General features: G+C 36.6%; 1 protein-coding gene across 2 annotated transcripts in view; it reads left to right on the forward strand.

The window, feature by feature from the left end:
• Positions 1-2,432: 2,432 nt before the first annotated feature.
• Positions 2,433-24,445, forward strand: part of LOC121312938 (programmed cell death 6-interacting protein-like) — a 28,269-nt gene continuing 6,256 nt past the window's right edge. Inside the window, exons 1-8 of one of the 2 annotated variants that reach the window (XM_041244911.1) lie at positions 2,433-2,726; positions 12,404-12,458; positions 12,565-12,634; positions 16,237-16,364; positions 17,277-17,430; positions 20,549-20,649; positions 21,924-22,055; positions 22,867-23,089. In XM_041244911.1, coding sequence (XP_041100845.1) covers positions 2,521-2,726; positions 12,404-12,458; positions 12,565-12,634; positions 16,237-16,364; positions 17,277-17,430; positions 20,549-20,649; positions 21,924-22,055; positions 22,867-23,089 — 1,069 coding nt within the window. In that variant the 5' untranslated portion in view covers positions 2,433-2,520. The remainder of the gene's footprint in view (positions 2,727-12,403; positions 12,459-12,564; positions 12,635-16,236; positions 16,365-17,276; positions 17,431-20,548; positions 20,650-21,923; positions 22,056-22,866; positions 23,090-24,445) is intronic. The other variant, XM_041244912.1, reaches the window with a different exon arrangement.

A 24,445-nucleotide genomic window follows, 5' to 3' on the forward strand; every position in this document is an offset into this window, starting at 1 on the left:
TCGTTATTGTAGTAATGAGATATCTTGTAAGTTTGAATAAAAAACTTCAAGGGCAGCGCAGAAGCTTTTTTTTGTCTACAGTGAATTTTTGTCAGAAAACAGAGAGCAGGAATTAACAGCTGGAACTGCCCGCTGCAAATAAGATCCAGCAAATACCAACATAAATAAGATGCAAGAGAAAGTGCAAGGCAGCATGCAACATCTTAAAGTGCCAGCTCTGAATAACATCTAGCAAACACCCTTCAATTAAAATTGAAGGAAAACTCAAAAGATTGTTTACAGGACTTTAAAATACAGAAAACTTCACTACCTGGGATCACCATTAAAGAAGAGGACAATTAAGGACTTAAAGACTCAATTAATGGACTGAATTGACCTACCAGCAATGGTCAATTTTACTGGAAGAATTTATATTTGTTAAACAAAGACTGAAAGGGGACAGCGCTTTACAAGACGTCACACATGCTCAACACTGCATCAACTCTGTGAAACAAACAAAGTATTACCAATTAAACTAAACAGAAAGATTTACTGAAACAATACTTGGAGAATAAAATAAATGTCTATTTGCAGACAACTTTATAATGGTGTCATGTAAAAAAGTGTGTGTAATATTTAGTTTTCTTACAAAAAAGGGCTAGTTTTAATTTTCCATGAAAGTGAATTAGTTAGACGGTCAGAATAATTGCAGGCGATCTATGAACTTGAATCAGAGGTGCAGAATATTAATGTCCTTAAAGAACAAATGAATGTGCATTAATGCTTTTGTGCCGTGATTGTAATTAAAGGATATGTATTTTTAGCAACTGATTGATAAAGAATTAAGTATGACTTCATAATATCCTATTAGAATTCACTGAATTTATATACATTTATTTCCTGACTCATATTTACCCAACATGTATTTTGCTTGCATATTCATATATACAGATGTTCATGAAAAATGGAACAACTAGCCAAAAGCGGGACAACAGTAAGGTTTGTCTAAACTTGAGGGGATGCCGGGACATGCTACCTAATATTGGGCTGTCCCGGAAAAATCGGAATGGTTGGCATAGTAGCATTACTACCAGTATTACTACTGCTACTAATAATAATAGAAAAGCTATTATAATAATAATAACGTTTGCATATTAATATTGTATTTTCTATTGTGTCACATTGGATAAATGTGTCAGCTAAATTAATAAATAAATAATAATAATAAACACAAATGTCTTCTCAGTTCATGTAAATGAGTACTGTGTTATAATTAAATCTAATTCTGGATCTTAAGTCATATATTTTTATATGGCCTTATAGATATAGTCATATGTTTGGAGTTCACACCTCCTTATTGCAAAGTTACTGCGATATCTTGGATTTTTGTATGTTTCTGAATGAAAATCTGTTTTGGGCCAGTATAAATGCATATGGGTGATGTACAGGGGTTCCCCCTCTGTGAGAATCAACTTTGAAATAAGTGGCCAAAAACGATTTAACCCCTTAAATTCCCCAGTTACCTATTTGCATTAATTGGATAACATGCCAACTTGCTATCTGTGCCATGTTTACCCACTGTTTTTGTATGAAAATTTGTTTTGGGTTGGGATACATACACATGTGGGCCGTAGAGGGGGCCTCATCTGTAAGAATCAACTTTGAAATAAGTGGCCTAGAGCGATGTGACCCCTGAAATACTCCAGTTACTGATTCAATTAGGGTTACATTTGTGGGATGCGAATAAGAACCTGGAATGTCAATAAGAAACTTACCGAATAAGATGCTGGTGAATAAGAAGCCCACTTCACCATCGTGATTAATCATGTTGTAAAGTATCGCGATGCATCGATACACGATTGTCTCATCCCTAATAATAATAGTTTTCTTTTTGATCATTCAAGAACGTTGAACTAAACGATAATAAACCGCCAAAAATGTTTTAATTATTTGGCTACACAGACATTTGGAGGTTTAGTCGTTTCAGTTAGTCGTGTTGTTTTAATTCCCCTGTCAATTTTGCAGGGCCCTAGTTTAACATCTGCTCTAGATCAATGGGATACTATTAAACATTAACAATTAAGTGTTGTTAATGCGCATATCATGGAAACAATGCACGTGTCAAAATGTCGCATTCCTTCAAAATAGGATGTCCTTGACTTTCTAGCGTAAATTGCAAGGTATTTTTTATTTTTATAATACCGTAATAAACTCCAGAGATGTTGACCATCTGGCAATAACTGCACACAATCCATTTCCTACTGTCAGAACTGTTCACAGATTTATGTTTATTCATTTTTTAAAACATATCTATGTTGGTGTCTCTCTCGTGATAATTGTGTGGTATTGTGCCAAACTTTGCTTATCATGTCCTCTGTAGATGATCTACTCCCACCCCAGCTATCGCGGCCAGAACAGTCACAGAGTTACGCACAGACGTCATCTGACTTTTTCAGCCATACCCAGGAAGTACTGAGGTTTGTTGTTCATCACTGCGAGATTGCTCTGCCTAGCATATCTTCTACTTGTTAGTGAGGCGGAATGGCGACGTTTATTTCAGTCCCATTAAAGAAGTCGTCAGAGGTGGACATGGTGAAACCTCTGTCTAAATTCATCTGCGCTACCTACTCTGCCGGGGAAGAACAGGGGGAGTATGTCCGAGCCGTGGAAGAACTGAACAAGCTGCGGAAAAGTGCGGTGGGGAGGCCGCTTGACAAGCATGAAAGCTCGTTGGAGATTCTCCTGAGGTGAGTTCTGTCTTGCGTAAAGTTCAGCTCAGCGACTGTAGGAGTAGGGCTGAACACAGAAGTTACTCTGAGAGGGTACGCAGTACATTGTTTGTGAATATTGTTAGCAGAACTTCCTGGGCCTGCTACTACCTGTTGGGTCTTACTTACATGACGACTAGAAATTCTCATTCTCGGCTAGTGCCTGGATTATTTATTATTATTATTATTATTATTATTATTATTATTATTATTATTATTATTATTATTATTATTTTTTTTAAAATTTGATTAGTTGCTTCACAGCTAGGTTGACTGGTAAAATATCATAGCAATTGATGTATTGCTTTGGATACCACCAGGACCACCACTGCTGATGATTCGATCATCAAAAGTAATGATCTTATGCCAATTCAGATGAAAAGTAACAGCAAAGTTTTTAGCAGTTTTTCAGGTTTAATTCGTTACCGCAGACATTTGCGCAGGTAGTGTTACCGCTTGTTGCGGTGTTCAGTTGGGGCTAAGTTTATGTTCCTGACACATTCATCGTGTATTTTCTTTTGTTCATAAATGTTACGTAATGATGAAGGGGACATTTAAAAACGTGTATTTTTAAACCAAACCAGTTTAATGTTGCTGAAAGGTTTCACCAAGTCTACTTATAAACTGAAAACAGTAAACCTTTTTTGTTGTTGTTTTGTTTGTTTTGTTAAGAGGAAGTCATTGTATAATAAAAAATGTATCCCAAATGGAGACGACAAACCAGGAACAACATTAGATACTGTAATATGTGTCGTCGTCACATATTACGGTATCTAATGAGGGCCACACCAAGGTGCAATTCGACGATAACCGGGCAGGTGAATAGTACTGATACTGTATTGTTCTCTTCTACATACAATACAGTAACAGGTGGGTTGGCACTTAGGTGAACTGCAGTGCAGAAGCATTGCACACAGTAAACCTCATATTAAAAGTAATTTAGGCAACTAACTCATTACACAATTAAGCCTTTAATAAATGTCGGGCTAAAATATATTTATTAAACATTCACAATCCATTGATTTGTGAAACTGTTAAAACATGAAGATTGTCAAATATGTTTATAATGGTATGTGAAATGCTTATATATCTGTACAATAGAGTATTATTATTTTAAAATAAAATAGATAAATCTCATGGCAGTGTGTTATGTAGTAATTGTTTTATGCATTTATTTCAGTGAGAGTAATGTTACTGTGCCGAAAAAAAGTAATCAAGGTATGAAACCAGGATCACCCTGCTGCTGCAGTGTTCCAGTTAGTCATCATGGGACAAGATGTTAAATAAGGAAAAATAGGTGTAAAATGTTATACACTGTTTAGAAAAAAATAAGTATATAATAGAAATAAACAAATGAAAAACATTTTGTCTCTGCAGAATTTGTGGAACCTATTGTAAATATTGCAAGTATTTTGGTAGAATAACAATAAAATATGCAGAGAAACTTGACAGGTTACACTTGTCTGGGGTTCAGCAGTTACAAAACTGAAAGAACGTCAAGAAAAATCTGAATTCCACGAAGCAGCAGTAATAGTTGACAATGATTTTGTATCTGTGATGCAACTAACTAAAACACCTGTACACCAGGAGTTGAAGTCAGCTTAAAGCAGAAGTTATTTTTATATTTGAATAACTTCAAATACTTCTTATTATTGCTGTACTCTTAGTATGTTACTTCAGTTTACTAGCAAATGTGTTCCAGACGTCACTGAAAGGAACATTTCCTTAAAGTATGTTATGCATTTGTTGAAATGAGGTGGGGTCACATGGACTTTTTGTGTGTCTTGAAGAATTTAGTGAACCTGTCAAGCTACAAGGCTAGATCCTCCCCTGTTGATCACTAATTAATTAATTAATTGATTGTGTTCACTGTTAAATTAAAACAAAATCCTACAAGTTGTGTTCTACTTTTTTGTGCGTGTTTTGTGCAACAGGGAGGGGGGCCAGTAGATTATTCCAGCATTGTAACAAGAAGTTTTTTTCAAACATTGCACACCCGTGATACTACAATAAGACTACAAAGAAACAGGAAATAATAATGTGTATCAACTTACTCTTGTCAGACAAATAGCCTAACAGAAAACAAAAACACAACATGCTAACTATTCTGAATAATTTCTTTTCAAGATCCTTGTGTAGATTTCTGTTAAAACTGCAGTTAAACATGTAAAGGCTTGCAGGCTATTACAATATCACATGTATGACCTATATTACTACCGGAACCTGAAACAAAGGTCCAAGAAACACACCTGTATGGAAAGAATTAGAAAGCCCCAAGCATACAAACGGGTTATGCGTAAACAGAAAATCTATTATGCTACAAAGTTAACATGATTAAATGTTTATATATAAACTAGAGTTGCTAGCAACTATAAAGTCTTCCAAAGAAAACATGGTTCAGTCATCACAAATAATTGCTGATACAGCTTGTTACGTTTTCTATAATTAGTTAATGGGCTACTTAAGTTGTATCGTGTACAGAGCATAATCTTGCGCTGACGTTTAAGTGCACTGATCTGTGTTAGATACAGCTGAGGAGTTATAGGCCAGTTTGTGGGTTTTGAACTTTAGCAGAGGTCAAAGGTTATGGGTGATTTTTATATTTTTTATAGCGCACGTATGACTTCCTATATGTGTTCAATATAAATGATTGCTGTATCTGCTCTCCTTAAGGTCTTTTTTTTTTTTTTTTTTTTTTTGTCCCTTAGCAGAGGTCAAAGGTCATAGGTAATTACATTTTTTTATTATATAGCACACTTATGACTTCCTATATGTGTTCCATATGAACCATGACTCTAACTGTGATCCCTGAGGCGCAAGGAGACTTTTTAGTTTGACGTTTTGGAGAGGTCAAAGGTTGCGGGTGATGACATTTTTTCATAGAGCACATATGTCTTCCTATACGTGTTCCATTATAACTATGACCCCATTGGCATGCCCTAGGAGATAAAATGTATATGTTAATTTCAATATGGCGCCAAACCGTGTGACCAATCTGCTTTTGATTTTAGCGGTTATTACTTTATGGGCTGCACAACTGTGCCAACATTGAAGATCATATGTGCAACACTGTTCTTGTTATGGGTCATAAAAGTCATTTTTCAATTATCAATATGGCCGCCAAACCATGTGACCAAAACGCCATTTTGAAATCGACAGTACTTCACATTACCCTCTACCTTCATACTCTGTTTCCTGTCTGTAGTGTATTGCAGTATGGAGTTATACTTTAATATATGTAAATATAGCACACATGAAATTGTTATTTTGCTCACTGCATCCATGTTTTTTAATGAAAAAGCGGGGATTTTACAAAACTTAGAAAGGACCTTGTCGTGCAAACGTGACAGTTTTGGTGCCGATCAACTTTGCGGTTTCAGACAAGAAGGTCTTTGAATATTTTGCGCAAATCCAACGCAGCGGGCAAACCAACCCTCCAATTGATTTTGTTTCAACGTAGACATTTTATAGGCCGTTCGTGCACTATCTGCTGAAATTGTCAGATCTCCATCTTAATTCGTTTTTGTCGACAAGAGTTTTGAAAATTGTCCAATATTTTCACGAGTTCTAGCCTAGTGGCCAAACTGTCAACTTTTTCCACTTGGGGACGCCAGTCTGGTTGTCCACACATAGGCATGCTTTTGGCGGGAAAAAATAAAAAATAAACACAGCAATAACAATAGGTTTCCCAGCCTTTGGCTGGGAAGCCTAATAATAAACACAGCATTAACAGTAGGCTTCCCCAGCCATAGGCTTATAAGCCTAATAAGACTGCACTTCTTTAAAAACCTGAGCATTTGGTCTCCTTTAATAGTGAGAGCAGTGGGGGATGCCTGGTTGAGTAGAATGGTTGGTTGTCCTTTGATCTTTATGGAATTTTGCTTATGTGGATTCTTTTACTATGCCTTTTTGTTCTTTTAGACAGAAAAAAAAAACTTCTGCTTGTGGCTTTTAGTGTTTGTTTTGTATTGTTAAAAAAAAAATCTGAACTTTAATAAATGAAGAAAAAAAAACAAGTTTCACTAGAACCCCCAATTGTAGTTGTCCTAGACCCTCAATGGGGAAATGTTTTGGAGCCCTGTAACTGATGCTATTATATCCCATAATTGATTGTATGCACTGTTAACCCAGCCTTTCTTAAACACGGCTGTAATTTACTAAAAGAAAACGGTAACCTTTTTTTTCTGAATTTTATTTGATAGACTAAAAAAACATGGTAAATTCTTGTCAAGCCCTTAAGTCTGAAAGATGCTCCAGGTTGGTTTTGCACACATGTTAAATTTAAATATTTGGGTTTATTGTGGAGAAAAGGTCCATGTTGGCTGATTTAAATCAAGTTGATTTAAATTACTTCATTTTTTTAAAATATTTTTTTTTTTTCATTTACTACCTATTTTATATAGTTTGTCATGGAAAAGACATGGAAAGTATGTTTTGAAAACCTTTTATTAACACAACTATCTTAAACTCTTACTGTCTATAAACTAAAACTCTTAGGGCTGTATTCTGATCATAGTGCAAATGCGAGTGTAAGCACATAAATGGAGCGAAGACGTTTAAAATAAATAAATAAATACAGCACTGAAATGGTATTCTGAAGACGTCTTGCCCCGTTGCACAGCGTCTGCCCCATCATTAACATATTTGCTGAAGCGATTCTGATGACATTACAGTGGGGTCCCAAATAGACAATTGAGCACTGTGTTAAGACCTGTTGAAACCAGGTTTATTTAGTGGTGCAATCAGGAGCTTTAACAGTTGAACACACTATAAAAAGCAAAGTAGTCCTAAGTAACAAATGTGTGTGTTTTGACTGACACAGAAAGAGGAAATCAAAGAAGGAAAAGCAAAAGAAAAAAATGACCGAGATGAGTGAGGGGTATTTTTCTCTGGCGTACTCCATCACTAAATTATTGTAGTTCACATTTAGAGGGTGCCGCAATGATAAATATTTTGCTTTATTTATGTATTCATTTAAGATTGAGTAATTTAGTTTGATATGTAACTATTCACAAACCACCATTTCTAACATCCATAAATTTACAGTTTAGAGGTGCAGTAGATCTACAACTACGGTGCTACAAAAAAAAAAAAAAAAAAAACTCCATAATAAAAAAAAAAAAAAAAATCCATAAAAAAAAAAAAAAAAGCTTATTTAAATCAGATATTAAAAAAAAAAAAAAAAAAAAAAAAATCGCCAACCCTGGAAAAGGTTAAATGCAAATAAAACCTGTAATGTATTAACTAGCTAATTGGTTTTAAAAAGAAGAGAAAATAATTGTCAACAAGATAAGAATATTTTTTTTCTTCTAAAAGAATGATTTTGGCATTGAGAGTGGAAATGTGTAATTAGATTGACCGCACTGTTGAGAAACAAGCGTTGGTGCTATTTAGCCCTTTCCTCGGCTGTAAATAGAAAATTGGGTCAAAGTCTAATTTTGTTTTTAATTTTATGGAAACTCGGGCAAAATCTGCTTTACCTGTGACCTAAGATGGTAATATGACATTTTGTTTTCCAGATGGTAGACTATGCTTGGAGATGCTGTATTCTGTGATTGTGCAAGTGCAGTTTGAAGAAACTTTGACTTCTCTGGGGCAGTTCATTTTACAAAGCAGCTGACAGCACAAGGATAAAGACTTGTATCTTGTTGGTCCTGACTAAATATGACTAGGGTGGTTAAGTACTGCATGCAAAAATGTGTTGGTGATCACAACAATTCACCTGACTAATTGTGGCTGTCATATTGAGGTCATAAGACTGTAGCTTCCTGTTTGTTTGGTCTGTTGCTTAAGAGTCATTCTCTGAGACAACCAGGCACCTTGTCATAGTTACAATTGCATTAAAGATGGGATTTTCAGTTTGTTCTCATTTACCCACTTGACATGTCTTTAGAAACATTACACTGTTTGCAGTTTGTGGAAGCAGATTACAGAAGGCGTTTTTAATGTAGTTGCAGTGTGTTTTCAGTGACCGTACGACACGCTATGAGTCCAGGCAGAATGTTTCCAGGCTTGGCCCTTATCGCCAGGGTTCAGCAGTTTGACATCCGTTGCTTAAGTTTGGTAGATGAAGAGAGTGCTTAGCTTGACAGCAGAACGGAGGACGTCTGTTGATCTTCAGTCCTTCCGATCAGTTAGTTGGTTGCAGTGCTGTAGTGAACAAAAAAAATGTCAGTAAGAGTCATTAAACTTTTCTGAAACTGACCACATGTATGCAACATAAATAAGAAGCTATTTTATACTATAAAGTGGAAACAGTTGTTGTGGAAACAAATGTTGTTTATAAAGCTTCTTAATTGAACGGTTTATATAAGGGGTGGTCAAGCCTCATGAGCCACAAACCAAAATCATAGTATGTCAGAGAGCCACAGGGCAAGAAACAGTAGCAAAAAGTACTTGGACATATTTAGAATTTCTGTGAAGCCATAAAACTAAGATCAGTTTAAAACTAAATGTAATGAATGTAAATAAAACAATATTTTTTTTAACTGATTATTCCACACACAATTATTTATATAATCAACATCAGCACAGAATGAAAAATGTGAGTATGTGAACAGGTTTTTAATGACAGGTAGCCTGCAGTGCAAACTTCTGGTCTGTGCTATACAACACTTTTTTCTACCATTTGATGCATATGAGTGCTTTCTTGACAAATAGGGCTTCTGGTTTTCAGTGTTTTCCACCGACTTTTCTCTGCAAACAAAAGCACGATATTTTAACAACTGCAACATTTTTTAAGTAACATTGTTTTTAACATTGATTGCATTGTGTCGAACAAGACGGTTGTTAATGTTGTGCTTTCATTTGCATTAATTTTCTTCATTCTGCTTTCAAATCAAAGTGAAACAGTAACATTCAAACAATTTAAACCCCATTTTAAAAGAGAGGAGAAAAGTCGTTGGAAAATGCAGAAAACCAGAAACCCAACAGATGCACTGTGCTTATTTCAAAAGTGATTACAGTACCATTCAAAACATAATTTTCACTTTAGACCAACGGTGTAACATTCACATTCTAACATGTACCTACAAACCACTTTTTTTACAAAAATGTCGCATTCTCTTTTTTATTTTTCCCAGCACTAATATATATCTATATAATATACACAGTGCCTATAGAAAGTATACACCCCCTTGAACCTTTCACATTTTGATGTGTCAGTTCCTCAGAGTTTCATGCATTTAAATGAGGATTTTTTTTCCATTTATCTACACCCCATACTCCACACTGTTAAGGGGAAAACATTTTTATTGAGAAAAAAGATTATATATTAAAGATACAAAACTGAAAAATCATAATTGGATAAGTTTCCACCCTCCCTAAGTTAATACTTGGTAGAAGCACCTTTGGCAGCAGTTACAGCTGTGAGTCTGTTGGGATATGCTCTACCAAATTTACACACCTAGATTTGGCAATATTTGACCATTCTTCTTTACAAAACTGTTCAAAGTCAAGTTCCTTGGGGAGCATTGATTGACAGCAATCTTCAAGTCATGCCACAAATTTTCAATTAGATTTAGGTTGGGGCTCTGACTGGGCCACTCAAGGACATTTACCTTTTTGTCCCTTAGCCACTCCAGTGTAGCTTTGGCTGTGTACTTTGGGTCATTGTCATGCTGAAAGGTGAACTTCCGCCCCAGTGTCAGCTTTCTTGTAGAGGGCAGCAGGTTTTCCTCAAGGACTTCTCTGTAATTTGCTCCATTCATTTTCCCTTCTATCCTGACAAGTGCCCCAGCCCTTGCCAATGAGAAACATCTCCATAACATGATGCTACCACCACCATACTTCACAGTAGGGATGGTGTTCTTTGGGTGATGTGCTGTGTTGGGTTTGCGCCAAACATAGCGCTTTGCATTTAGGCCAAAAAGTTCAATTTTAGTTTCGTCAGACCACAAAACTTTTTGCCACATGGCTACAGAATCTCCTGAGTGTTTGTTTGCATACTTCAAATGGGATTCAAGGTGGGCTTTCTTGAGTAAAATACAGGCCAGATTTGTGGAGTGCTTGGGATATTGTTGTCACATGCACACTTTGACCAGCCTTGGCCATAAAAGCCTGCAGCTCTTGCAAAGTTGCCATGGCCTCTTGGTAGCCTCTCTGATCAGTCTCCTTCGTACTCGGTCATCCAGTTTGGAGGGACGGCCTGATCTAGGCAGGGTCTTCGTGGTGCCATACACCTTCCATTTCTTAATAATCGTCTTGACTGTGCTCCAAAGGATATTCAAGACCTTTGATATTTTTTTTATACCCGTCCCCTGATCTGTGCCTTTCAACAACTTTGTCCCGGAGTTCTTTTGAAAGCTCCTTGGTGCTCATGGTTGAGTCGTTTCTTTGAAATGCACTACCCAGCAGAGGGAAGCTACAGCAACTGTTGAATTTGTCCTGAAATCATGTGTGTCACTACAATTTAACACAGGTGGAGGCCACTTAACTTGGTGTGTGATTTTGAAGGTGAGCGGTTACACCTGAGCTAATTTAGGATTACTAATACAAGGGGGGGTAGACACTTATCCAACCAACACATTTCTAGAATATTTTCTTTAGAAGTTGTGGGGTAGGATGTGTAGATAAATGAAAAAGCAAACACTATTTTAATGCATTTTAATTCCAGGGTATCGGGCAACAAAAGGTGAAAATGTTGAAAGGGGGTGTGATTTTCTATAGGCACTGTGTGTTTGTGTTTTATATATATATTTTGTGCTGGGACAAATACACACACACACACACAGTGTCGTACTATAAAATGTCACATTACAGAATATCGTAATACAGATAACTGCTGTTATGAAAGTACAATAAGATCAAATTTAAGTAAGAGTAAAATAAAAAATCAGTAAGATATAAGTAAGAGCGAGTTTGACTAAGAGCAGTTATAACTTAAAGTAAATATTTGCTTATATGAGTAAAGTCCAGTAAGAACATGTAGTCAGTATGATAAATGGATGAAAATGATTTCCCAATAAGAGCAAATACAAAAAACATGTGTACTGTTACCTATAAGAGTAAAATGAGATACAAGATACAGTTATAGTTGGGAGAAGTAGTTGTATTTGGCAAGGTATGGAGCAGTTCATTGCAAGTACAAGCTGATGTAAAAACTGGTACAATTTGAAATTTCAACCCAATTTGAAATGTCCAATTATTTATTTCAACCCGGCTCACTGCAGCTAGCCCCGCGCTGACTCGGGAGGGACGAAGACAGGCACATGCATCCTCCGAAACGTGTGCCATCAGCTGTCCGCTTCTTTTCACTCTGCGGGCCCGCCATGCAACCACCTTGGAGCTACAGCGTCGGAGGACCATGCAGCTCTGGGTAGCTTACAGGCAGGCCCGGAGGCGCTCAGCCAATCTACAGGGGTCGCTGGTATGCGGTGAACCGAGGACACCCTGGCCGACCTAGACCCTCCCCACTAGGGTGGCGCTCAGCCAGTTATGCACCGCCCCCTTGGGAGCTCCCGTCCACGGTCAGCAGTGGAATAGCCTGGACCCGAACCAGCGACCTCCAGGCTATAGGGCGCATCCTGCACTCTGTGCGGAGTCTATGTGATTCTTCTTGTCATTATAAATGCCATACAGAAGTAAAGAAAAGTTGATTTCCAAATGCATATCATTTATTATTATTTTTGTCATTTTTTTATTTATTTATTTTACAGGTACTATGATCAGCTGTGTGTCATTGAACCCAAGTTTCCATTCTCTGAAAATCAGGTATGACAAATTTGGGTTATCTCTGTATTGAATTAAAAAGGACCTTGATATGTGGGACAGAATGATTAGATTGCAATGGACATCAATTATGTGTTTTATTTTTCAGTTATGTTTAACATTTACCTGGAAGGATGCGTTTGATAAAGGATCACTTTTTGGAGGCTCAGTCAAGCTTGGTGAGGTTATTTTTCTTACTTATTATTATTATTATTATTATTATTATTATTTAAGTGTAACTCACCTCCTCTGGGGTTTTAATTTCCAAATCCATTGCATAGAAGGCATCATCACCCTTTGAACAAGCAGATTTGTGCTAGGTGCTAGGCAGATACAAAACCATTGGCTGATTTTTTTAATTTTTAAAAGTATTTTATAGACATCAAAAACATTATTATTGCGAGGCAAATGTTAAAGCAGTAACCTTCAAAACCATATTTAATAGAAAGATGGTGAACAGACATGCTGTATTTTCCCTAATATTATGTTACTATCGATAACCTGTGCTAAAGAATGTTCTTTGCACATTTCAAGTATGACATACAGATAGGTGGTTGGTCAGCCAGCCAGCCTCAATTTACCTCCGGGTTGTGAGACAGTCAATAATGTGTGCTAAAGAAGGTCATTAGCAAGTTCTTATCACAAATGGCCAAGCGGTTCTCTTAGATATATTCAAAAATCATCTGTGTGACTGCCTCCGCTATTTGTGAGAAATGTGCTTCCCTGGGGGGGGGGGGGGGGGAGATTAACGGCATAATGGTACTTTAGTAACACAGCATTAAGCATAAGGCTGAGCCTGTCTTCCGTGCCAGAGACACGGGTAGCATAAAACTTGAATACATTTACACTGCATCTGCAGTGTGCTTCACAATGGCACATGTTCTGGATTTCAAATACCATTGGCAATCTGAAATCTGAGGTCATTTTTTTTAACTAACCCTAGGATTAAATATCTTCTATGCAGCAGTTTTTAGAAAGTACCAAAGAACAAAAACAGTGATAAGTGTGTGCAATTGTAGGAGTGCTCTACCATGTGGTTGTTGACTGCAGCTGGAGTTGTGTCCCGTGCCTAAGGAGAGAGCACAAACGAAAGTCAAGGTCAACTCCTACAAGATAGAGCCTTCATCGAGAGGGTACTATTACAAAAGTATTTTTTTCATTATTTTCACTTTTAAAGCCTAGATTTATCTGGTACTTGTAATGATTCATGGGGTATCCTTCAACTGAGAAAAGATTCAGGAAAATAATCCTGGAACTGTTTATAAAGAATCACATACATAATTGGAGGAAAAAATCTAATAACTATTAAACAAATCACTTTTTACTTGTCAAAGTTTCTTATAGTTTATCAGAGCCAGATGTCTGAATGGAGAAATATTACTGATGGATAATAAAGACTGCGAAAACTGGAGGATATATAAAATATGTTATGCAAAGGCAAAATATTTGACAGACTACATATGATCTGATGCATAAACGAGGCAGCTTTTGCGACGCTCCGACAATATTGTGCAATCTATGACATCGCCCTGTATAATTAAAGTTAACAAAATAAACAATAATCTCCAATTTCCACAATAACAGTTTTATTAGAACAGTGAAAGCTATTGTGTGTTTTTATATGAACTTTGTTAATTGTAAATTTCACAAAGCTTAAAATTTAAAAACATCTTTAACCACATGGTATGTGCAAACACGTCAGTGTATATGTTCGGCTTGGGATTAAATTACTTTTTTAGATAGCTGAAATCTTGTCCTGTTTGGTTTGGGGTTGTCTTGCAAATGATCCCATCAAGGTGCAGAAAATTCACATTACCCAAAGCCTAGCTGAAGAAGACCCAATCATCCCTTCATGTCAAAGTGAGAATAGTTTGAATTATCCATCTGAGTTTTCATCCCTTCATACAAAAGTGAGACTGAATTATTCTCCAGGGAAATAAATAGAATAATAATAATAAAAAAAAAAAAACCTTTTTAAAAAAAAAAAAAAAAGTAAATTCTGTAATAAACATATTGCAGACCTTTTTTTTTCCTTCTGAGTGTGAGCGTGTCAATTATAGTTACAAAGTAAATGTGTGTTTTTAATGATCAGTTTTATTAAAAACATAACGACACTCGCTGGAAAAGCATCCCTGATACTTGTATTCGGTTCGTCGGTTCCAAAACAGGAACTGGGTACCTGGTTTCAAAGGAACAGGTCTGCTATTTACAACAGCTTGGCAGCGGTGTGACTGCAACAGAAAATGCTGAACCGTTTGTGGAGGCTACAGAAATGATTAATTAAATATAGGCTAGGTGATTTAGTTTTAGTTTGTTCTTCTGTAAATTAATCCTCTAAAAGAAAAGGCAACAGAGCACCAGACGGTGGTTGTTGTTATTTTTTTTAAATAAGGAAGTTCATGTTGCAGCAGGTTTAAGTTCAACACCACCTCTAGATAAACTGTTGTTACTGTAAGCACTACTAATAATCTGAAGCAGTGGTATTTCAAAATAACAGAATCATGTTTTTACTTTAGCGAAGTAGGCTAGAATGTTTGTTTTTTTCATTAAAAAACTTGTCGTTCTTTATTGAAATACAGCTTAAAGGGGAACTGTACTCAAAATAACAAGGCTCTCTAAATGCTCTATACATAACAAATGCGTCTCGCTGCGCCAATTTTGTTAAAAAATCAAGTGTTTGGCCAATGGAAATTCAGGCCGCCACCATATTGGAACCTTTCTGGCGCCGCTGTTACATCATATCGTTGACAGCCACCCACACCAGTGAACGATGGCAGGGTTAACCATGTCGGAATGCAAAGTATTCTGGTGCAAAATTAACAAAAGGAAAAACAGCAACAAAGTATTTTTGTATGCCTAAGCCTTTAAACCAACAAAGGTCGGCCAAAACAAAGCAATAGCTAAATAATATAGGAACGGGACATATGCATTCAGTAGAATACTGTGGCTATAGAGCCAGTCAACGACAGGATGTCACACAAAGCGTGATGGAAGAGAGCTCCAATACATTCAATGTTAATTTGTTTTAATGGCTTTTATATGATATACTGCTCAAGGAGAGGCTGGAAATGCGTCAAAAGCTTTAGTTAACATGTTTTCTATTGAAATGATTATGTATTCATTTGCATTACAGTTCCACTATTAAGTTTCACATTGAAGCTTGTTGTGTACGATTCATTCAATCAAACCAAGTAGGAATATGCTTAAGACGTTTTTCGAGTCAAGTAACCCCCGTTTCAAAATCATGCTCCAGCAGCCACACTTCGTTATATTCCATGAACCAACTGATTTCATACTGGAGAACTGAAGAGCGCCACACTTATTCCAAAGCAGTCTCTCACAATACATCATAGTTAGTAATGACAAAACCACAAAGTGAGTGAGTGTGAATGTATATGTTTGTTTACATTTGTTATCGATATTGTGCAGTTGTATGAATGAAAACATTTACCCACTCTATCACATTCTGTGTTATAGGTAGTTAGTTAGCTATGGATTCAAGTGATACCAGATGGCGAGTCATCATCATTATGATGATGGCTGTTCTCAGCATGATGGTGGCGACAAGAAATTTCTTCATGAAATGCTTAATTACAAGTGTGGGACTCAGAACTGGGCGTCAAGGCGTACTTAATTGTTTCAGATAACGCTCTACTCATGTACTTAGATGCCATTGGTACTGGTTGTGTCATTTGGTGTGTGCGTGTCTGTCTGTGCGTACGTGTCTGTGTGTGTGTGTGTGATATTATCCATCTTGTAAATGAGACTGTTTCCCTTGCAGCCCTGGCTAGTCTGGGATATGAGAAGAGTTGTGTCTTATTCAATATTGGTGCCCTGGCCAGCCAGATCGCCTCTGAACAAAACCTGGATAGCGACGAAGGACTGAAGACTGCTGCTAAATACTATCAGGTAAAATCATGGGATTGTCCTTGTTGCCACTCTATCTCTCTCTATACTTCTTGCTGTTATTAAACCAAAAATAATATATTTATTTATTTTATCTATAGGTTGTATCATAGCAAACAGTATCTTGAAGTGTTCCTCTTAAAGTGCTAATAAACTGTATTTATGAGAAACGCTTTACTTTGAGATATCTACTCCCTCCTGCAGGTACTTTGATTAAAATTAACAGCATTTTCTGGGAACAGAAATTCCATTGTAGGACAGAGCATAATTTTATACAAAAAAAACAGATTTTGAGAAATGTATTTCTAGATTTTATGACCCATGATTTATGCTTGAAAGTATCATATCCATCAGGTTTATGTTAAATTAGATCTGTATCATTTTAATATGTTCAGTATGGATTTTCACAGCTTTCTTTGTTTGACCATCTATATTGTTTGGTTCACTAGCAACATCTTTATTAAATACAGTGGAATTCTCCTGGAGTCAGAGAGAGAGAGAGAATGTATTTGTATATTTTAACTATCTAGGTTATTTTGCAGTACTGTCTAAAAATGTTTTAATCTTGATTCTTTTGATTGGTATATATGAAAATTGTATTCAGATGTGATTTCTAACTTGTGGTTTCAGTTTGCTCTGTTTTGAATTGGATAGATTCACCCCCTATTTCCAAAGCCGGACCAGAAGGTGGCAGCAGAGACATTTTAATATACTTCTGCACATGGTTGTTTGGAACAAAGTCCAGCTAATCTGTGTTTCACTACAGCACTGCTGCATTCTGGAATTTTTGCTTTAGGTCTGATTGCATTGGAATTAGTTTGAACTGTAACACATGAAGTTATTAGGTGCCAGGAAGTTCTAACTTGCTTAGTGTTTTTCTAATGGTTCTCGTTGTGTTTTGTGTTTTTCTTACAGCTGGCCAGCGGGGCTTTCTCCTACATTAAAGACACGGTGTTGTCTGCTTTAAACCGAGAGCCCACCATGGACATCTCTCCAGACACAGTTGGGACCCTCAGTCAGATCATGCTGGCTCAGGCACAGGAGGTGTTTTATCTGAAAGCCACATCAGGTATCCTGTTTACTATATTTTGTTTTGGTTTGATCTAACGGCGGGATTAGAGTACGAGTCACTTTTATTGAAGCATTTACAGTCTTGAACAGTTGTCTTTGCCAGGTCACATCTAAAATTACTTAATTTGCCATCTAGGTGTGTGTGTATATGCATTTTTTTATGTTTAAAAAAATAAGTGATTTAAAAATAAAAAACGTAACCTAGTCAATTGAGGGTTTTCACCCACGTGACCCCAGCGCTGTACTGGCGGTCAAAACAATGATGGCAGCTAATGCAAATATGGTGTCTTCAACACTACAGTGAGTATTTGCCACAGAACACACACGTGCCAGATTCTGGGAGTTTGTGATCCCTATTGTGCACCGCTGGTGCTTTTTACAGCATTTGGAGAGCCATGAACTCCCCAACCACGACTTCAGTGATATCTGGATATATTTAGTTGAGGATCCCTCTCCCTACATCGCTTCCCAGATCAGTATTGAAAAACAGATTAATATTTGCACAATGCAGATATTCAGCTATAAAAACTCAGCAACTTACAATGATAAACAGACTGATTCTAGCCCCCCCCCCCCCCCCCCCCCCCCCCCCCCGCAAAAATAAGTAATGTCTTTAGTAATTACAATCGCGAAATTCGAAACTACACTATTAAAAATATGGAAAAGTATAGCTAATAGTTAATGCCTGTGCTGATTCAAATTTAAATCCACAGATTATGATTTATTATTATTATTATTATTATACATTACTTTTTTTGCTGTTTTTTGCTGTAGAAATGTATCTGTGTGAAACATTTCAATACATTCAATACAATTAAAATGATTAAGTCTGTTTTATTTTATTATTATTATTACTATTGTTATTGTACCACTGCGCTTAGTAAATTGTCATTCACAATGCAGTGCCTTTAGGATTCTGTTCACGATGAAAGAGTTTTTTTAAAGGACGAGAATCACCAACCCGCTTACCGTTTAAGTGTGTGTGTGTGTGTGTATATATGTATATATGTATATATATATATATATATATATATATATATATATATATATATATATATATTACACACATACACACATATATATATATATATATTATTAGTTTTTTTTTTTAAATTTAGTCGTTGGCAATTTTTTTTTTTTATTTTCTCCCAATTTATTTATGCTTGGCTCACCGCTACCACCCCTGTGCTGACTCTGGGGCGGCGAAGACGAACACACGCTGTCCTCCGAAACGTGTGCCGTCAGCCAACCTTTTCTTTACACACTGCGGATTCACCATGCTTAGGAGGACAGTATAGGAGGACAACGCAGCTCCCGGGCAGGCAAGCCCACAAGTGCCCAGCCAGATTACAGGGGTCGCTGGTGTGCGGTGAGCCAAGGACACCCTGACTGACCTAGACACCCCCCCTTCCTCCAGTGACGCCAATTGAGCACCGCCTCCTGGGAACTCCCATCCACGGTCAGCTGTGGAATAGCCCAGACTTGAACCAGCGACGTCCAGGCTATAGGGCGCATCCTGCACTCACGCAGAGCGCCTTTACTGGATGCGCCACTTGGGAGCCCCCTTAAGTGTATATTTTTAATGAAAAAATCGGCTATACAAATAAGCGTGTTAAAACTATTAATAATCCAATAATACCACGAATAATCCGTCATTGGCATGCATTGATATGCAGCGCTTTTTGACCGCCAATATGGTGGCTGGAGAACATGTGACGTCACATAAAAGCCCTCAATCTGGGCAGCGTGTGTTATTTACCCATGTTTTTAAATATTCATATGTTAAAAGGATAAAACTAGTCAAAACTACAAATTTTTTGTGATAACCATTGAGACAGTTATTCAGTTTGAAGTGTCGTGTATTCTTTGGTTCTCTCATGAAGTTCCATTACAGGTGGTCTCCAGCAGATATTCACTGCCACATTGTTTCAACCTCTGAATATACAGATCTTTCATGTTTGATCTGATGAGACATTCCCCTTTGATTATGCCCTATGTCATACTAGAAGCAGCAGTTTTTTTTTACTTTTACATGGCTCTCAGCTCATGGTTAGAAAATATCATGTCTAACAACCATTATTACTTGACAAATCCTTTACAACAGCTATTTGCGTCAGTAGCATTCACTTCTATTTGAAATGGAACCAAACCTGGTCATTAAAACACTGTCAGGAAGACTCTTGAGCATTCATTAAATAGGCGTGTCTCTTTCTTCTGGTTGAACGGCATGCCTGAATTTCTGTTGACCTTTTTTTTTTTTTTTTTTTTTTTTTGTTGTTAATAATAGTTTCTCCTTTGGCCGTTGCACAATATTATGAGCATGTACAACACTAGAGGGCCCCAAAACAAAATAAATTGAATTTTATAGAGGAAAACACTTTTCCTTCTGTTACCATTCACCAACAAAGACAAACATGCCCAAATCTCACACATTTTACATGTAATCCTTTGATATATGATATCAAAATTCTAAAACTAGTTGTGATAAGGAAGCAAAACAACTGCATGGGTAATGTTCTGAGATGGGGTATTTTTCAAATCCAAGCTTATATAGAAAAAAAAATCAGCATTATAATGAGTAGTAATGAGTTTAGAGCCTTTTGTACAGCTGTGTGACACCTGCAAGATAATGAGACTCCACGTGCCTCCTGTAATTAATAAACACACGTTAAAACTGCATGCTGATTTGAACTCTGCTGTTGCCAAGATAAGCACCAACTAAGACGTAGCTTTACAGTAAATTAATGTGATCCATATGCATCTCCAGCCATTTGCGTTTCTTTCCATCTGATGATGTAGATATCCTTCTGTCTGGTGTTGATGACTGAAGTGTAATGCTGGCTCCAGGGATCAGCTTATTTGTATTCACTGGCTTTGCCTCAGAACAGCTACAGAGACCAATTGGGGGAAAAAAATAGCAGATAGAAATGATGTCTAGATTAACTCACTACTTTATTATTTGAAGTTGGGTGTAGTTCAGGTTTTTTCCCCACAGCATCAAGAATGTTTCAATAAATAATGACAGCACCAGGAGCAGCAATGCATTTCAAATCTCAAACCCTGACGTTAGCACTTTCTTAAAGATTTGTGTGTTCTTAAACTTTTCTTTATTACAGACAAAATGAAGGATGCTATTATAGCTAGACTTGCTAACCAAGCTGCAGATTTTTATGGAGATGCCTTCAAACAGTGTCAGTACAAGGAGAATTTACCAAAGGTACGTGACTATGTATAAAAGATGCTGTATAAAAATCAGACTTTTTATGTTTGTATTTACAAATGTAAACAAATGAATAAATACATACCATATCGTTCTGACTGAAAAGTGCTGCTGTCTCCACACAATCAGGAGACCTGCCTTAACCTACTGATGCCAACAATGTGCACCAATACATTTAGAGCACTCCTTACAATCTTAACTGTCCCCTTTCTTTTCTGGCCAAGCTAACCCCTCTAGTATTATACACTCTTGTTTTGTAGAAGATGTGTGAGGTGACTTTTCACTTTAACCATGGGATTATTGGTGGTGTCCTTGGTGGTGGCAGTGGTGTTGCATGGACCACAGCACGAACATTTACCTCTTCCTTCATATACTGAAATCATTATAACTGATGATAAGAATTTTCATCATTCATATATTTAAACATTATATCTTAATATTTTGAACAGCTAACACTTGAGCACTTGGTGGTGGATGCCAAATGTTGTATTTTAGAAAAAAGAAAGTTATTGGCACCCACAAGTACAAATACCAGTGTGTTTACAACCTGGTGTGGGTGTGAAAGGGGAGGATGGGAGTGAAATAAATATATGAATGATCTTCTAATCACTTTCTTTAAGTGTAGTATTTTGTTTGTACTATACTTATTAATGCATACACAGTTATGTTATCTGAACAACAGTTGTTGGGTAAAAATTACATTGGCTTAAATGTTATGTCCACTCAATTATATATCTATATATAAAAATAAACATGGATTGTGTAAAGACAAAAAACAGGGTATTGAATAACAAAACTAGGAACGCTGTTCTAAAATTTTTTTAAAAAACAGCAAATTAATAAGGCTCTATTTTGATATAAACTACATTAGCGATCTGTATTAAAAAATTGCCGACTTATGCATCATATCAAGATATCAATAAAAATGAACAAAACCACCATTTAAAAGCAAAAATTTGTACAGACTAAAGCAACTGTTGAAAAAAAAATAAATACAGCTGAAAGAGGACTGAGAGAATTCCGATTTAACACTGCTGTAATGCAGAAGCTTAAACATAATTGAACAGATCCCAAAAATGTTTGTAAACTAGTTGGTTTTTAAATTCAAGCCAATGTTTTGCCTGCCAATTTTTGTTACTCCTATTGATTAACCTCTCTAAAACATTACCAGTTAATTCTCATTTCCTTTTGTCCTTCCTTTTTTCCTCTTCCTACATCCCATGTTGTGGTTGTGTGTGTGGTTGTTTGTGGCTCGACTTTCCCCTGGTCAGTATTTTTATTTCCAGGAAGTGCTGCCTGTCCTTGCTGCAAAGCACTGCATCATGCAGGCCAATGCAGAGTACCACCAGTCCATGCTGGCCAAGCAGCAGAAGAAATTTGGGGAGGAGATTGGAAGGTTACAGGTGGGTTTTCTGATTGTCATGCTTATTAAATGCAGGTTAAAGGCACTAAATATGTGGTACTACTGGTATATATAATTGTTACATATAACCGGTGATACCATTTGACAAGGAGTGGGATATAGTGAGTGGCACTTGCAGTAGATATTCTCTATTCTGTATATAGACACTTTTCTAGCTATTTAACTATTTTACCTTTTTATTTTAGATCCTCAATAGCAAACTGGGTGAAATGGTGCATCAGCACTGTTTTTATTGCATATAGTAATTAAGAGCTTACCAGCTTCTAATTTTCAAATTATAATAGAAAATTTGATAATTGGGGTGGGCGACAGGGCGACACACAACAGAGAGCCATGGGACAAAATGTGGTTATGACCCTCTGGGTCCAATTATTATGAAGAGTTTTACAACACTAGGAAAGCTTTGGAGAATTAGACAAAAAGAGGTTCTACTGAAACACACTTTGCAAAACACATGCTTGTAAAACACATCCTTTATTGTTCAGCGTACATTTTTTCAAAAGTAAAATACAGCTTGTAAATGTTTAGCTGACAAGCTAGTTCAGTGACTGACATCAACACACCTTTTAAATATCAAAAAAAAAATTTGTCCCACTTAGGAGTCCTGCTCAAATGGGGATCTCTTTCAGCTGTTTTTTTTAAAATTGTATTTAAATACAAAAGCTAAGGGGTTAATAAACCTTGCCTGGTGGCCGGATAATTAATAGTGCTAAAGGGGGGCAGTATGTAGATGCGCAGATGCTCTATATCATTACAAAAGACATGTTCAGAATATGAAATCTATTTTTCAGCATGCAACAGAGCTGGTCAAAACAGTGGCATCCCGCTATGATGAGTATGTCAACGTGAAAGATCTCTCCGATAAAATTTCTCGTGCCCTAGCAGCTGCAAAGAAAGACAATGACTTCATCTATCATGACCGGGTTCCAGATCTCAAAGACCTGGAGGCCATTGGCAAAGCTGCCTTGGTAAAGTCCACAGTAATCAAAGTGCCCATTAGCCAAAAGTTCACTGGTAAGACAAACTCATTTACTCTCTTACTGTTAGTGTGCTGTGATTTATAGATGCAACAATTAATTGATTATTGATTGGCATGGCTTTCAATTTACAAGCCTGCACGTACCATACACTGATCAATTAATTGTCTGGTGTATAATGAGAAACATACATGTTATTAGTTGTATTTTAAGGCTTTTCTGAGGCTCTGATGATATAATAAATATGATCCAGCCATATAGAGGTCATTTGGCATTCCTTATTTCCTGGGCTGCAGTTCATTGTCCCAATATCATTATATTGTACTGACATTACAGCAGGGTTACAACAACTACATTATTAATAGGGCTTCTGATTTTCGGTTTTAACTGATAAAACACCCCCGATTTAAATTAAAAAAAAAAAAAAGAATTCGGTGGATAGACAATAAACACTGGAAAAACTGTGGAAATGGCTAATCAATTCACATTGACTTTACCCTTTTCCCATTAAAAAAAATAGAACCTAATACAAAAATTATAATAAATACATTTCCCAGTGCTGCTGGGCAATGTCCCGCATTCCTGGCTTGCATCTTTCATTGATTCGTTCTGAATACTTTTAAACCCGCCCCAACTACTGAGTGACAGCACATTCCTACGTTCTATTGGAGATTCCGCTTGCAAAATATCAAATGAGATTACAATCAGGAATGGAGGCTTGTTAGCTGGATTTAAAGCTGTATTATAGTTTAGATACAGAGGATTTAAAACAGAATTGTGGCGAAATGTACAAAAATTCCTACACACAAAAAAAAACAGAAGAATGTGCCTGTGACCATAGGGATTTCGTTGTGGAAGACGGCAAAGAAGGTACAACTTACATGTGCAAGTACCGGTGAGTTACTACTATACATATTTTGATAGAAAAAAACTCAAGCATTTTGGAAAGTAACATTAAACACTCATTTCATACAGTATATCAAAAACGAAAGCCCCGAAAAAAATCTAATAAAACTCAAATAGCTAAAAAAAAAAAAAAAAAAAAAAAAAAAAAAAGCCTCAAAATACAATTAATAAAAAAACCCCAAAAAGAAGCCCTAATTATAAAGTAGGTGTTTAAGGTGTCGCATTACCACTTTTAGGTGCTGAAACAGCAGATAACGTCCCAACTCGCATAATACCTTTTATTGAATTTGACTGATAGGTTAGTGAAAGTGATTTAAAAGGCAGGGGAAAAGAACGGATATCTTAAGTTTTCATGTTCCCAAACCCTATGTACTGAAGCGCCCTGAACTCTCATGTTTGGTTGCATTTTTGTTAAATGTTTTCTTCTGGAATTTTGTATCTGGAAAAATGTAGTTTACTCTCCATGGTGTATATCCTGGAGGTACAT

Source organism: Polyodon spathula, chromosome 3 (assembly GCF_017654505.1).
Source record: "Polyodon spathula isolate WHYD16114869_AA chromosome 3, ASM1765450v1, whole genome shotgun sequence".
Lineage (NCBI taxonomy): Eukaryota > Metazoa > Chordata > Actinopteri > Acipenseriformes > Polyodontidae > Polyodon > Polyodon spathula.